This window comes from Lytechinus pictus, unplaced genomic scaffold (assembly GCF_037042905.1).
Source record: "Lytechinus pictus isolate F3 Inbred unplaced genomic scaffold, Lp3.0 scaffold_20, whole genome shotgun sequence".
NCBI lineage: Eukaryota > Metazoa > Echinodermata > Echinoidea > Temnopleuroida > Toxopneustidae > Lytechinus > Lytechinus pictus.
The window spans coordinates 7308725-7322336 of NW_026974141.1; the positions used below are offsets into that span (position 1 = coordinate 7308725).

Genomic DNA, 13612 nt, shown 5'->3' on the forward strand with positions numbered 1-13612 from the left:
CATGGCCAATCCAACCAAGTATTTGATCTCAGATCAAAGAGAAGATTACACTCATTATATTAATGCCTAAACTTGAAACCAAAGCAATATTTGAAAAAAAAAAATCCCTGAAAAATGGGTTGCCATTGTAGATGGACGTACTGTAGGCCTATGATACTGAAGAAGCACTAGCGTACCTACAGAGGGGGCATTCTGCCCCCCTGACGAGCTTGAAAGACCTTTTTTTGCCCCCCCCCCCCCCCCCGACGAGCTTGAAGACCTTTATTGCCCCCCCAGACGAGCTTGAAGCTTTTTTTTTTTTTTTTTTTTTTTTTTTTTTGCTTGTCAATTTTTTTTTCTGGTACGAAATCCTTCATTTGTATTGAAGACCTTATTTTTTTTATTTTTTTTTTTTGCTTGTCAAATTTTTTCTGGTACGAAATCCTTCATTTGTGATTGAGGACCTTATTTCATTTTTTTAATTTTTTTTTTTGCTTGTCAAATTTTTTGGCGGACGGTTTTGCCCCCCCTGTGAAAAATCCTAGGTACGCCACTGTGAAGAAGTGTACACAGCCAATACAAAGAAACCTTGAAAATTATGTTATCATTCTCGAGCACAATATCCAGACTTTAATCATTCAAAACATTACTTACATATGATGAATAATATTGAAGCTTATACAAGAAACACATTTCTACATTCTAAACAAAGACAATCTTAAATGTACAACTAAAACCACGTACAACTTCTAACACTTCATAATTATTATTGATTACACAATCAGTCAATTCCATATATAAAAATATAAACATTGGGCGAACGTACATTATACAAAAGAATAACACATACATGTATATAGATTTTGTGAATATACTAAATAATTGTTTAAATAAATGAAAAGAAAATGGTGTATCATCAATTAGGCTTTTACATCAGTAAGATCGAGATAGGCTCTAAATGTGTAATAAAAAGAAAAGCCGCTCAGAGGAATTTTTTTTTAAGTCAACATAGATTAATTAAGAAAGGCTTGGGCCCCTATTGCATAAAACTTTAATAATCAATGGTATTTTTGTAATCAATTGTAATTACCATGGCACAGGACTTTCACAAGCAAAGTCAAGTTTACGTGAAAGTTACAATTGATTTTTTATTCGCAAGTGGATTAGAGTACTCCTCTACACATGCAAAAATAGATTGGTTCAAGTTAAATGGGTAAAGAATGAAAAATAAAAAACTAAAGATGGGGAAAACACCTTTACAAATAGACAAATCTTCACCTAAATAGTGTTTCAAAAATTACTTGCAAGTCTACAGTTTAGGTTAACTCATGAATATGCATGACCTACAAAATGCAAAGCAGATACATGTAGTATTTAAATTCATACATGGTATAAATTGTGAGCTTGTTTATGTGAACTTTAAGATCACATTCCACACTTCCTTTTCCACGAAATTTAAAGAATAACATCAGATGCAGCCTCTGATCTCCATGACTGGTATGTGCTTGTATGCCCAAGTATCTCCATTTGAAAATATGAGTTCCATATTTATCCATGAAATGAGCATACGTAACAAGCTAAGTACACTGCCTTATGCATATAATGTTACTACGAGCATTGCTTGATTTGTACTCAAATTTTCATCTCATAAGTTTTGGAGCAGATTTATACACAAACATCACTTGTTGGGTTGCTAAAAAGATTATATGAATTTTTCTCACATGAAACGGTGTGCATATTTCTAATATATTATCCAAAAAGAATAAAAATAAATAGTAATACAAAAGTGGAAGATTTTGATATTCGTATCCCAATTAGGCACCATCTTATAATCAAACATATGTATGTATTCATGGTAATTACAAAAACCTCATACTACTAATAAAAAAAAACAGTTCTTGTATAGCGCATATCACATTATGAATCTAATGGCTATATGCGCTTTCGAATGACTTGGATATTATTATCCTATTAACCTAAGCCAAAATCATTTGTTTGGCTATGTGAAGAATAAGAAACAGACAAGAAAGGTGTTCCTGAGGCTATAGAAAATGTTCTAAACAAAACAAAAAGACTTTAATAAGTAAATCAAAAAGTATATTTTGAAACAGAGTTTGAAAGACGGCAACACTACAAAATATAAAATTTGGTCAACACACAGAAAATAAAATGAGACATATTTTTAGATGTGCCCTTGAACACAAATTTGATCTCAATTCAATCAAGCTTTTTCAAAAAGTTAAATTATTTTCTCAAAATTTGAAGATACATAAGGGTACAATTTAACTGTAATAAGGAAGTTTGAATAATCCTCAACAATGCAACAATTGCATCTAATTTGTACAAAAAATTCTATTATTTTGAACACTGATCAATTAAATTATCTCTTGGATTACCAACAATTTGTTATTCAACTTCAACAAAGGACAGTTAGTCACATATCAGATGTCCCTGAAGAAAATATATAAAACTTGAATAAAAAAAAAACACAACATGTTAATCATATATGGTAATAAATACCTTAGATTTATTCATAATTAAAAATTTATTTCATTCAATTACAAATTTTTTTACACTTACGAATAAGACTCTACAGGATTCTTAAACAAAGGTAGTCCCTATCCAACATAGAACATATCACATTGTGATAGAAAACTCAATGAAATGAACCATGCATTTACTGTAAAAAGAGCCAGTCCCTAACAAACATGCAAATAATATTCATAAAGATTAATTATGCATGCACGTATTAATATTTGTGATACCCCCAACACCTGATATTATGAGATTATGTAATCTATTTACAGTAACTGATGAATACATACAACTACATGTTATGAGAAATATCCACAGATATCAAAATTGTTTGATTACAGGGCCTGCAAGAAAGGCTAAAGTTCATTATTTTATACATGTCTATCCTAAACTATAGCAAGAAAATATACGACTATGACTCGGATTCAAATTTTTCTTATAAACTGGCATACCTTTACAACAAAGGCTCTGAACCAGCCAAGTTGAAAAAATTCTATACAGATGCAAACATTCTGAATATAAACTATTCTAATATAGTATTAATAAGCGAATAAACTGTACAATATTTTTGTACATAACATGACCCTGAATATCTCAAAATGTTTGCAAAGTTTTAAAATAAACTTTCTGAAGTTCATCAAGACAGTTCTCAACGTGACTTGAATCATCACTGTGGAATGAAAAAAAATCATCACATATCCATCCCTCCTGGAGAGAACAGTGTTCACAGTGTGTTTAGTGTGTTAATAGTGTGTTTGTAGTGTAGTCAGTAACATGTAGTTCACAGTGTGTTCACAGTGCTCTCAGTGTGTCCACAGTATGTTCAAAGTATGTTCAGTGTATTCACAGTGTGTTCAGTGTGTGTATAGTGTTTATAGTGTGTTCAGTGTATTTGCACTGTGTTCACAGTGTGTTTACAGTGTGTTCAGTGTACTCAAGTGTGTTCAGTGCATTCAGTGAGTTCACAGTATGTTTACAGTGTGTTCAGTGTATTCACAGTGTGCTTACAGTGAATTTTAGTGTATTCACAGTGTGTTCACAGTGTGTTTGCAGTGTGCTCACATAGTGGATTATATGAAACTGTGATTTGCATTATTCAATTGTAACAATGTGAAGATTACTTCACACTTGTACAGTGGTGGCATGCTGTGTGTTCACAGTGTGGACTATGTAAAACTGTGAACTGTGAAAACATTAAACTACAACAATGTGTCCACACTGTGCGGACACCTCTACCGTGTGTTCACAATGTGCATTGTGGACTATTTGAAAATGTGAATGACACTGTTACCACATTCAAATGTGACAATGTGAAGATGATTCCACACTGTGAACACCTCCACAGTGGGAGTGTTCACAGTGTGTTCACACATTGGACTAAGTGTGAATACAACACACATCATGTTCCACTTCATAAACACACTGGGATACTGCGTTCTCTCCAACAGGATACCTTCACGTCTGCATCATTCATAGTCGCATCAATCAATAAACTGACGTAGAATGAAACTACTGTAAGAAAAGGCCTCATTACTAGTATCACAGAAGAATACTTCAATCGCATGCAAAGTTATTCCATTTGATTTAAACATGCAATGTGCAATACCTATTAGTCAATTAACCAATTCTGTGGTACCAATAGCTTTTCACACTGTTCTACCTAGCTCTAGTGATCAATGGTTTGAATCATTTCAAAGATTGATTTGGTTATTAAATTAATTCAAGCCAAGTTGGAAAGGATATTAGAAGCAATGTGTTCTGAAACGTCACTTGCACTGGTTCCTCGAAAACAGATTTTTAATCAAGAGTCAAGGGCTGGCACAAGTGGATGCTTTAGCCAGTGTACGCCAACTTTGTATGGCAAGCCATTTATCACTTTTTATCCTTCCTTTCATTTTTTTTCATGTATTTACATTCTTAATATCAAGGATCAATTTCCTGATGTCAAGAAAATCATTTTGTTTTGTTAACAACAATTTTTGGTATCAAGAATTGAATTCTTGTTATGAAGAAATTATTTCTGGATAAAAGAAAATACATGTAAGACATTTATGATAAAAATGGCTTTCCACACTTTTGTCAGCTTGCCATACACTGGCTATTGTGGTCAGGGGTGATAGCCCCTTTGGGTGCCTGTTTAGTAAAACATGTTATAAAAACAAACTTGCAATAACAGTTTCAAGCTACTGAAATCATTCAATTTGATTGGCTAAGAGAAAACTTGTAACAGAAATTGTCCATTTGTCATTGTAACAAGTCTTCAAGAAACAGGACCCAGGAGTTGATGAGAGAATGGGTGTGGTCCCACTGTGAGCTGTCACTGTCCCTCCCAAATCCTCCAAACCTCTCATTATACCATTGCGTCTGCCTCGTGAGGAGGTATGGCTACCTCCGCCGACTTCGCCTTACCCTTGCTCAAGGTAAGCTCATGTAGCGCCTGCTGGGCGAGGAAGTTCTCCCTCTTTATCTGGTTCTTGACGTTATCGGGCATATCCGGGATGACGTAAGCAGTGAACATCTTCACGATGATGATGACATGCTGGGATGCGGTTGCCACGGCAATCAGAAGCAATTGGTCGGGATGCAGAAATGGGTTTCGGGGGTAATGCAATGTCAGGTAATGAGGAAGCGGGTTCATGCGCGAGGGATGGGAAAGGAAAAGAAATAAATCATAAAGTAATGAGATGACTTGGAAAACAAACTTCAAATCAAATTGGAAATGAAAATAATCTCAAATCCTAATGATGCAAATATTCAAATCATATACATAAGCCAGGCATGAGTGGAGTGAGGATCAAATAAGCTAAATTCCTGAAAACTGACAACCAAATCAAACTCAGACTGCTGATACTCAATACAACAAAACCACATACATTCAACCCTGCATGCCTCTAAGCTAGCACACTCATACTTGAAATATTGAGGATGCAAAAAAAGAGAGAAAGGTATAGACTTTTAATATAAACAGGTGACACTGATTACAATATACACAACCATACATATTTCAGAATATTCCATGCATGCGGTAGGTCAATTGTGGGGTTGTTTTACGTACAGGCAATGCTATTTTTCAAAGAAAATTTTGAAAGCAACATGTATGAAGAATGAGCTGACAACAAGACCGAGTGATGATTTTATATAGACAGAGCAAATGATATGTAGACAACTTATTCACAGAGAACTTGAATGAAATTTATGTAAACACAGGATCATTCATTCAAGACAACTGGGGACAAGATCGACATCACCAATATCTGATATTTCATAACCACAAGGTAATGTGCAAAGCTACACACAACTAGATATTTCTCGTCATAATGTAGCTTGGAGGTATACAAGTATGTAAAAAAAAGAGCCAGTTTACGACAGTTCGTTTTGTCCACAGTCCAAGAAAGTAACACTTAATAAACCCAATAAACAAATTTGAGAATTAAGGATGATTTTCATTCTTCATTTTAGGGGATGCAATGGATTACATTGTATTCGTGCCATTGCTTTTTTTTATGAACCCAATGACACGGACTGGTATAACCATGATGGCAGTTTGTTGCATAGTTCTAAACATAATAAATTATTAAAATATGGACATTGTAAAATATGATGAATATTCACAATCCTCGGCATATATATTTTACTTCTTTTTTAAACTTAAAATGCAACAATCTGTGTTACGAAATTTTTCTTCAGCCAAGTTTATATGTATTACAGCAACACGGCAGGATCAAAATTGACAATATGCTACTAAAGTTCATTAAGAGTGCGAGATCACTGCATTCTTCAAATTGGCAATGGATAGAAAGATTTCATGAAAGAATTTATGCCAAGTGAGAGTGAAATAAGGGGTAAATAGGGGTAAAGATGATTGCAAACACATTACCACACAACAAAATAGGTGAAGCAGCAACTAATGATTTTTCTCTCCTTTCGTTCTTAAGTGCATAGAGCATAATTACATGATACAACATATATCAATATTTCCATTATTCACTAGTCAAGCCTCTTATGAAATGCTAGTATAACACATGTTTTGATCAATTAAATGTAGAAACATCAATTCAAGAAAACTTGTTAATAACAAGATTTAGAAGGTGAAACCCTGTTAGGAAAGTCACATGCATATTTCAAGAATCAAACTTTCTTATGAAGAATGAGAACAGAAATAACACTGAACATGGATTCTTGTTCTAATTCTGAATTAAGACACAGCATTCAAAGAAAAGGTTATGGAAAGTGTAAAAGTAAATGATATATGTAAATGCTTCAACATTTCTTTTAAATGATACAGATTATGGTACAATACAAAGTCAGGTATTGATATATACAAGAATGACAGAAAACAGCTGACAGAAAAATATGAACAACCATCACTACTGACAGTTTTGGTCTATAGAGGGGGCTATATATAAAATACAGTATGAAATATGTTCTGAGGAAGTGAATTGCTCCACAGAGGCCACTGTCGTGTACGAGGCAAGTCGAATTTAGAAAGATATGCTCTGGTTTGAAATGAGTGGATGCAGACGCGATGATAGTGAAGATCGCTGATGGATGATGCGTAGTCGTGGCGACGGGAAGCCGGTTTAGGGCTCGACGGGGCCGGAAGCGCCGGAGGCGTCTTCAGGTCCGCCGGGCGGGACCATCTTCTTGCTCTTGCCCCGGTTCTCTACCAAGGCCGTGCGCAAGGCCTGCTGGGCTAGGTAGTTCTCGCGCTTGATCTGGTTCTTGACGAAATCGGGCATGTCGGGAATGATGTAGGCCACAAAGAACTTGATGAATAAGACGAGATGCTACAAAAGGTGAAGAGAGGGTATATTATGGTTATACGAATTCACACAGAATGAGAGTGTGTACAATCTCTTGGACAGAATCGAAAGAGGCAGGTAAAGATTAGAAGAGAAAGATAGAGAGACAGAGAGAGCAAAAGGGGAGGGAGAAGCAGGAGCAAGGCATATAATGAAAGGGACTGACAAAAGAAGAGGTTTGTCACATTCGGGAGGAGTTTATAGAGTGAAAATAGAGAAAGGATATAGGTACACTGAGAGAGGGTATGTCCTCCAGGACAGGACCAAAATGATAAGGCAGGTATAGATACAAAGATGAAACAGAGAGACAGCAAGAGAGAAAGAAGAGAGGGAGAAGCAGGAGAAAGGCAAGTAATGAAAGAGACTGAGAAAAGATGAGGTGTGTCACGTTCTGGAGAAGTTTATTCGTTCATAGTACACATGAACAGTAAAAGAAAGAGTGTGTACAAGCTGTAAAAGAGAAAAAAAAAGAGAGCGAGAGAGCAAGAGATAGGTAGGTAGGTAGGTAGATAGACAGACAGACAGACAGACAGATAGATAGATAGATAGATAGATAGATTTGAGAAAAGAGAACAGAAAAGACAGGAGCAGGAGGCTAAAAAGGGAAAGAAATAGGGGGGAAAAGACATTAAAAAGGTAGATCAAAAAGTGAAAGAAATCAACAACAACAAAAGTTTAATAATGTGAGAGCTGTCGAAACAGAGTGAAAGAGAGATAGGAAGAGAGACAATGAAAGTGAGAAAAGAAAACACAAAAAGTTAATGAGCGAGCACACAGGTGATAAAAGGGGAAACGTAACAAATATTGAATGGGAAAGGCACACAAAAGACTTATTTTTAATTGAAAGAGAAAGAGATTTAATAAATTGGAAAACAAGAAAAAAGATCTAGAAAGAAAAACTGACATTTCTAACTCATGATACAACAAAATGGAATGCAACCAAATGTCTTTTCTTTTACATAAGATGAGAAATGTTAGACTATCATAGCAAATTTGTTCATTCTTTTTATACAAAGGACATTACACAGCTAATGGCATCCTAGTTTGAAATGGCTTCTTTTTTATATATAACTTGATTTTTTTCCCCTCCTTTTTCCATTTTAATTAAAAAAAGGAACATAATTGGAAGTCTGTAAATTTCATGATAATAATCTGATAGGTATGAAAATTAGTAAGCTGGATAGTTAAAGAATTTGAATATCTTACAGTTGATAATAATTCCATGCAATAACGAAGGTTAGTATGGAGAACCAAAGTGTGACATCATCAATATTCAGTTTTTGCATTTCAGAATTTTTTGTACCTAATTTGGGTAACGCATTGTGAATTATAATAACAATATGTAACAATTATATCGCGCTTAACACAAATGTTTCTAAATGCTGCATACTATTACCCCGGCTTTAGCACGGCTACCCTGATCTGGCACTCGAGCATTCAAGGAATTCGTTCTTACCGGGTACCCATTTACTACACATGGGTGAAGAGTGGCAAATATAGATAAACGCCTTGCCAAAGGACGGGAGCGCTGCGGTGGGATTTGAACCCCGGACCTTGTGGTTCCAAGTCTGGAAACTTATCCACTAAGCAAAAAACACCTCTACAAAATACCTCCACACCCAAAATTTTGTGGGAATTCATGAGGGCCCCAGAATATGACCTCATGAATACGTAATTATCCTGGGCAATTAAGTTAACAGTTCATAACATTTAGAACAAGGCCGATAATACATTAATGGGCTGATTATGTATTCATGAGGCCATATCTTGGATTTCCATAGACTGATTTCCATAGACTAATTCCCACCAAATTTGGGATTGAGAGGTATCCATGCTCTACCAAATTATGGTATCAAAAACTCTGAAATGCAAAAAAAAAGGAAAATTCTGCAGTCATCATTTTGGTAAGATATTAAACAGGATATAACATGAATGACAAGGAGGTTAGTTCTCATTAATAAAAATTAGTGTTGTATTATGATATGGTCTTCAGTTGACAAGGAATCATTCTTCGAAAGGAGAAGACTTCAGGCAAGTGTTATTATTAGTACCAGAAGTAAGAGATATAATGATAAGGACTACAGGTTTTACATATATACAAAAACAAGTACCTACATTTAGCAAGTTTGTTATTTTCAGATTCAACATCTATCATCATTTAGACTCAAGAGTTAAACTTGTATTGCAAACTACACTATACGGCCCATAGGCAAAGTTATGGATGATAGTAAGCAGCAAGAAAATTGGTGATAAATGCTTCGATTACAAGTACATGTACATGTACACTTGACCATAATGCTTTATTGTTTGGAATGCTACACAAATTTATGTTTATTATCATCATTACTTAGTAAAATAAATAAAGGTATAAAGGAAGCTACTACGGAATCTACAAACACAATAAAGAAAATTTATTTCAGTAAATTATTTTTCCCATACAATCTATTCATTAGCATCTTGCGACTGGCATCTGTGTCTTAAAATTAAATAATTTTTCAACAACAAAATCCACCTATCTATCATATTTCCTCTAATTTCAAACCATATCAGGCATAATTTGTACTAGAAACTGGAAATAGCTTATGCTTTATAAATGCTTAGTATGCTTAGTTAAGGCCAACTTTATGCAGAATTAAATATATATATATACTAACAATGACATTTGAAACATGATTAATACATCTCATTTGAAACAGGACAAGTTTTAAAATGTCCATGAATTTAGACATGACAATTGCAACAAAAAAGGACAAAGTTTAATGTATTGGAGCATTAACACATAAACAGGAACATGAATTATGGCAGGTGCAATTGCTTTTGTATTGAATTGGCATGTGTTTGGAATATGAGCACACATTATCAACAAGATATAATGAGCAAATAACTCTGAGAGGCAACAATGTGAGCTGTGAGTGTTTGATGAAAATGAGTAGCATTTTAGTAATGTAGATGTGACCTGACAATTATTGTGAGTAAAACAAAACCTATTTTTCTATAAAATTATAGCACATGATCTTTCAAAAAAATATAAGTGCACCTATGATTGATCCCTGGGGAACACCAGTTTCCTGGCTCAAGCTATAAGAAGAGTTTTATTCTGTTCCTACTTTTTGACCCTTCACCTTTAATACATTCATATAAATATTAATTAGTATTTTCATATATTTTGCCAAGTTATTACCAAGTATATCTACATAATTGTTCAGTGGGTGATTTTTCAAGACTCTTTATTCAAAGGCAATGAGAACAAACGTACTGTACATATGGGAAACCTTAAAAGCAGGAGGGGCAAATGGTGGATGTTTACTACTGGTAAGTGTTCCTCCTACTACCCCATCACGCTTTAAAAAAACTTCAAGAAATGAGACATAAACATCACTCTAGGTAGTAGCTCCACATAGGTATTAGCAAGAGATGTAGTCCAAACCAGCCTTGAGGCCACATTTAGCCAGCTGTACCTTGGCCTTGGCCCAAGTTACATGTACAAAGTCTATGGATAAAGGCTCTGTCCCGCGACCTTGTGACTCTAAACTACCGCCTCAACTACATCCCTTGTATTAGCATCCAAACACCACAGTAAGTAGCCCATAAAAACGCCCAAAGACACCACACCAATATCAGCAATTATCATGAAATAGCCTAATACATGTACATGTATATGATATGGTTCCATGACATTTGCTCTGGGGACAATTGCTCAGATGGAAAATCTGCATGTTAAGCCGTACATAAAATCTTAACCTCCAAAACTAAATAAACCCTAATCCTTATCTTTACATTATTCTGAACCAAATACTCTAATACAATCATAACTCTAACCCTATGCACTCTGAAATATTAAGACCGGAGCAAATGTTGTGTCACCGTATGATAAACCTATGCCTCAACTAAGTAATAAATTGCATTTCCATGTATTTCTCAGCAAAACATTTTAATTCATATCATTTTAATATATCTGCTGACCTTACTTCAACCAATTGAAAGAAAATGCAAAAACAAATCACTCAAAATCATAACAATAAGATTGGGGTATATGATCATTAATAAATATTTGCCTTACAATCAATCACTTTCAAGGGATACTCTGCTGGAAATATTCATATGTAAATAAATAGAGCAAAATGCAGAAAATTCCATCAAAATCTGATTACAAATAGCGAAGTTATTGAAAGTTAAAGTTCGGCAATATATTGTGAAAACAGTTACATGCCGTCGGCATGAATATTCATTACACTGTAGGTGGGCTGATGATGTCAAATCCCCACTTTCCTTTTCTTATCTTATCACATGAAATCATGTTTGTTTGATTTTTTTTATACATGTGTGAATGTTATGTCTCCCCTCTTATGAAATAAGTTGCAGCAATAATATCTCATGTACTGAATCAGTTGTCGTTCCAATATTTTAAATTCTCAGAGGAAAAAATTGAATAAACCTAATTTCATATAATACAATACAAAAGAACAAGTGGGGATATGACATCATCAGTTTGCTCATTGAGTAGGCATGAAGACATGCCTAGAATTGTTTTACTGGAATAATGCATATCTTTAAAATACCATATCTTTGTTATTCCTTGTACGATTTTGATCAAATTTTCAGTCTTTTGTTTGCCTGATTTTGCTTTATTTATTCAAATCATATTATTTTCAGCCTGGAGCATCCCTTTAAGTTATGGAGCCCTGTTGTTCAGTAAACCCTATGTACCTTTATAACTAATACCAAAGAATTAAGAGAAATTACTTTCACTTGCAAGATCAATTTCAAGTTTTGAGGTGCTGTACAAGCCTGATGGCTCTATTTGCGATTTAAACAAAAAAGGAAAACAAAATTATCTCACAGCATCACCCCCTCTAAACAGAAATCGAACAGTCTCTTTATCACAGTAACGGTACATTAAATGGGAAGCTACTATTTGATATTTGGGTACAATACTTACCTCATAGAGCAAGATAAAGGCCAGCTTGATCGCGATTATAAGCCAGTAGTCCAAAGTGACCTCGTAATTCTCATCGTAGTAGCCACGGTATCTGAAAGAATCCAAATCAAAATGAAAATGACCGACTCCACTTAAATGGGGTATGAAAGGTGAGTCCAGCCTTGGTCATAAAATGTTGTGTGGAAAGGAGAAAAATTAAATAATAAAACCAAATGGTTAAAGGTCTGACGGGAATCGGATGAGCAAAAAGAAAGTTACCGCTGCTTTAAATTTAAGATCCCTTAGACTATGTAGATTTCAAATTGGCAACAGGGTGAGTAGATTATGACAAGGGGCAAGGACAACTTTCCCATAGCCCGTGTACTTAATTATCAGGGGCCCCCTGGGGCAGTAATCTAAATATAACTATGGAAGTATGTTGTTTTATATCCTCATGAAAGATGAATATTATTTAAAGTAAAACTTTTGAAGATTTTTTTTTTGCCATTTTATGTATTGGAGTACAATGGAAGAGGAGTCCTTGCCTTACATCACTATGACATCTGCTACATGTATGCGGCCAATTTAAAGTCTCCATGAGTATAATGATTACCAACATTTACAACTGTTAAACTTCATAACTTTCTTATAGTTTGTCTGATATTGTTCAAACTTTCACCTATCAAAGAAATTATTACAGTCCGACCTCTCTTATCCGGCCTCCCCTTATCCGGATCTCTCTATTATCCGGACGCACACTTGCCGAGATTTTTTTTCAATTCAATTTTATTAGTACGTGAGGAAATGAGATTGCAATCTAAACTCAATCCTATACGCAAACTCACTTTGATTAAATATATTTTCCAGTGTAGTCTACCTAAAACAACATTATTTTTCATGAAAATATCTCACCCAAATCACCAAAAGAATTTAGGCAGGATAATTTTCCAGTAAATCGGGGTGCAGTGTAAACATTTCATCACGTTCTCTTGTTGTTTCCCCGGGAAAAACAACACATGTTCGCTAGCTAATGCTCGGCCTCAATACGGACAGCGCCATCTATCATGTTTGAGCCTACAGTCAGTATAACAATGGCTGACATTGCGAAGCTGCGATAGCGGCCGCGATGATCTAATTGTAAAACTTACTTTCATCGAGTCATTCATTCTCTCTCTTTCGAGGTATGCTCGATTTATACCTCAATCATTTTAGCAGGTAAATTATCCAACAGTTTTGGCCATCGTTCGATTTCATTTCCGTAAAAATTACCGCCTATAATTTGCACTGACACTGCAGTGAATACATGTCTGTACCGTACGCCCGGCCCACAACAATAGATAACGTGTAGCTACCGCCGCGTTGCGGGGATCGAGGCCGC

At 35.0% G+C, this 13612-nt stretch overlaps 1 protein-coding gene across 31 annotated transcripts in view; it reads right to left on the bottom strand.

Moving 5' to 3' along the window:
- Positions 1 to 575: 575 nt before the first annotated feature.
- Positions 576 to 13612, bottom strand: part of LOC129283169 (anoctamin-4-like) — a 78123-nt gene continuing 65086 nt past the window's right edge. For 16 of the 31 annotated variants that reach the window (XM_064114868.1, XM_064114881.1, XM_064114875.1 and 13 more), the window contains 2 exons: positions 12256 to 12346; positions 1873 to 7301 (listed from right to left, as the gene is read on the bottom strand). In XM_064114868.1, coding sequence (XP_063970938.1) covers positions 7095 to 7301; positions 12256 to 12346 — 298 coding nt within the window. In that variant the 3' untranslated portion in view covers positions 1873 to 7094. Of the gene's footprint in view, positions 7302 to 12255; positions 12347 to 13612 lie in introns of all 31 variants that reach the window. The other 15 variants (XM_064114883.1, XM_064114877.1, XM_064114884.1 and 12 more) reach the window with 2 other exon arrangements.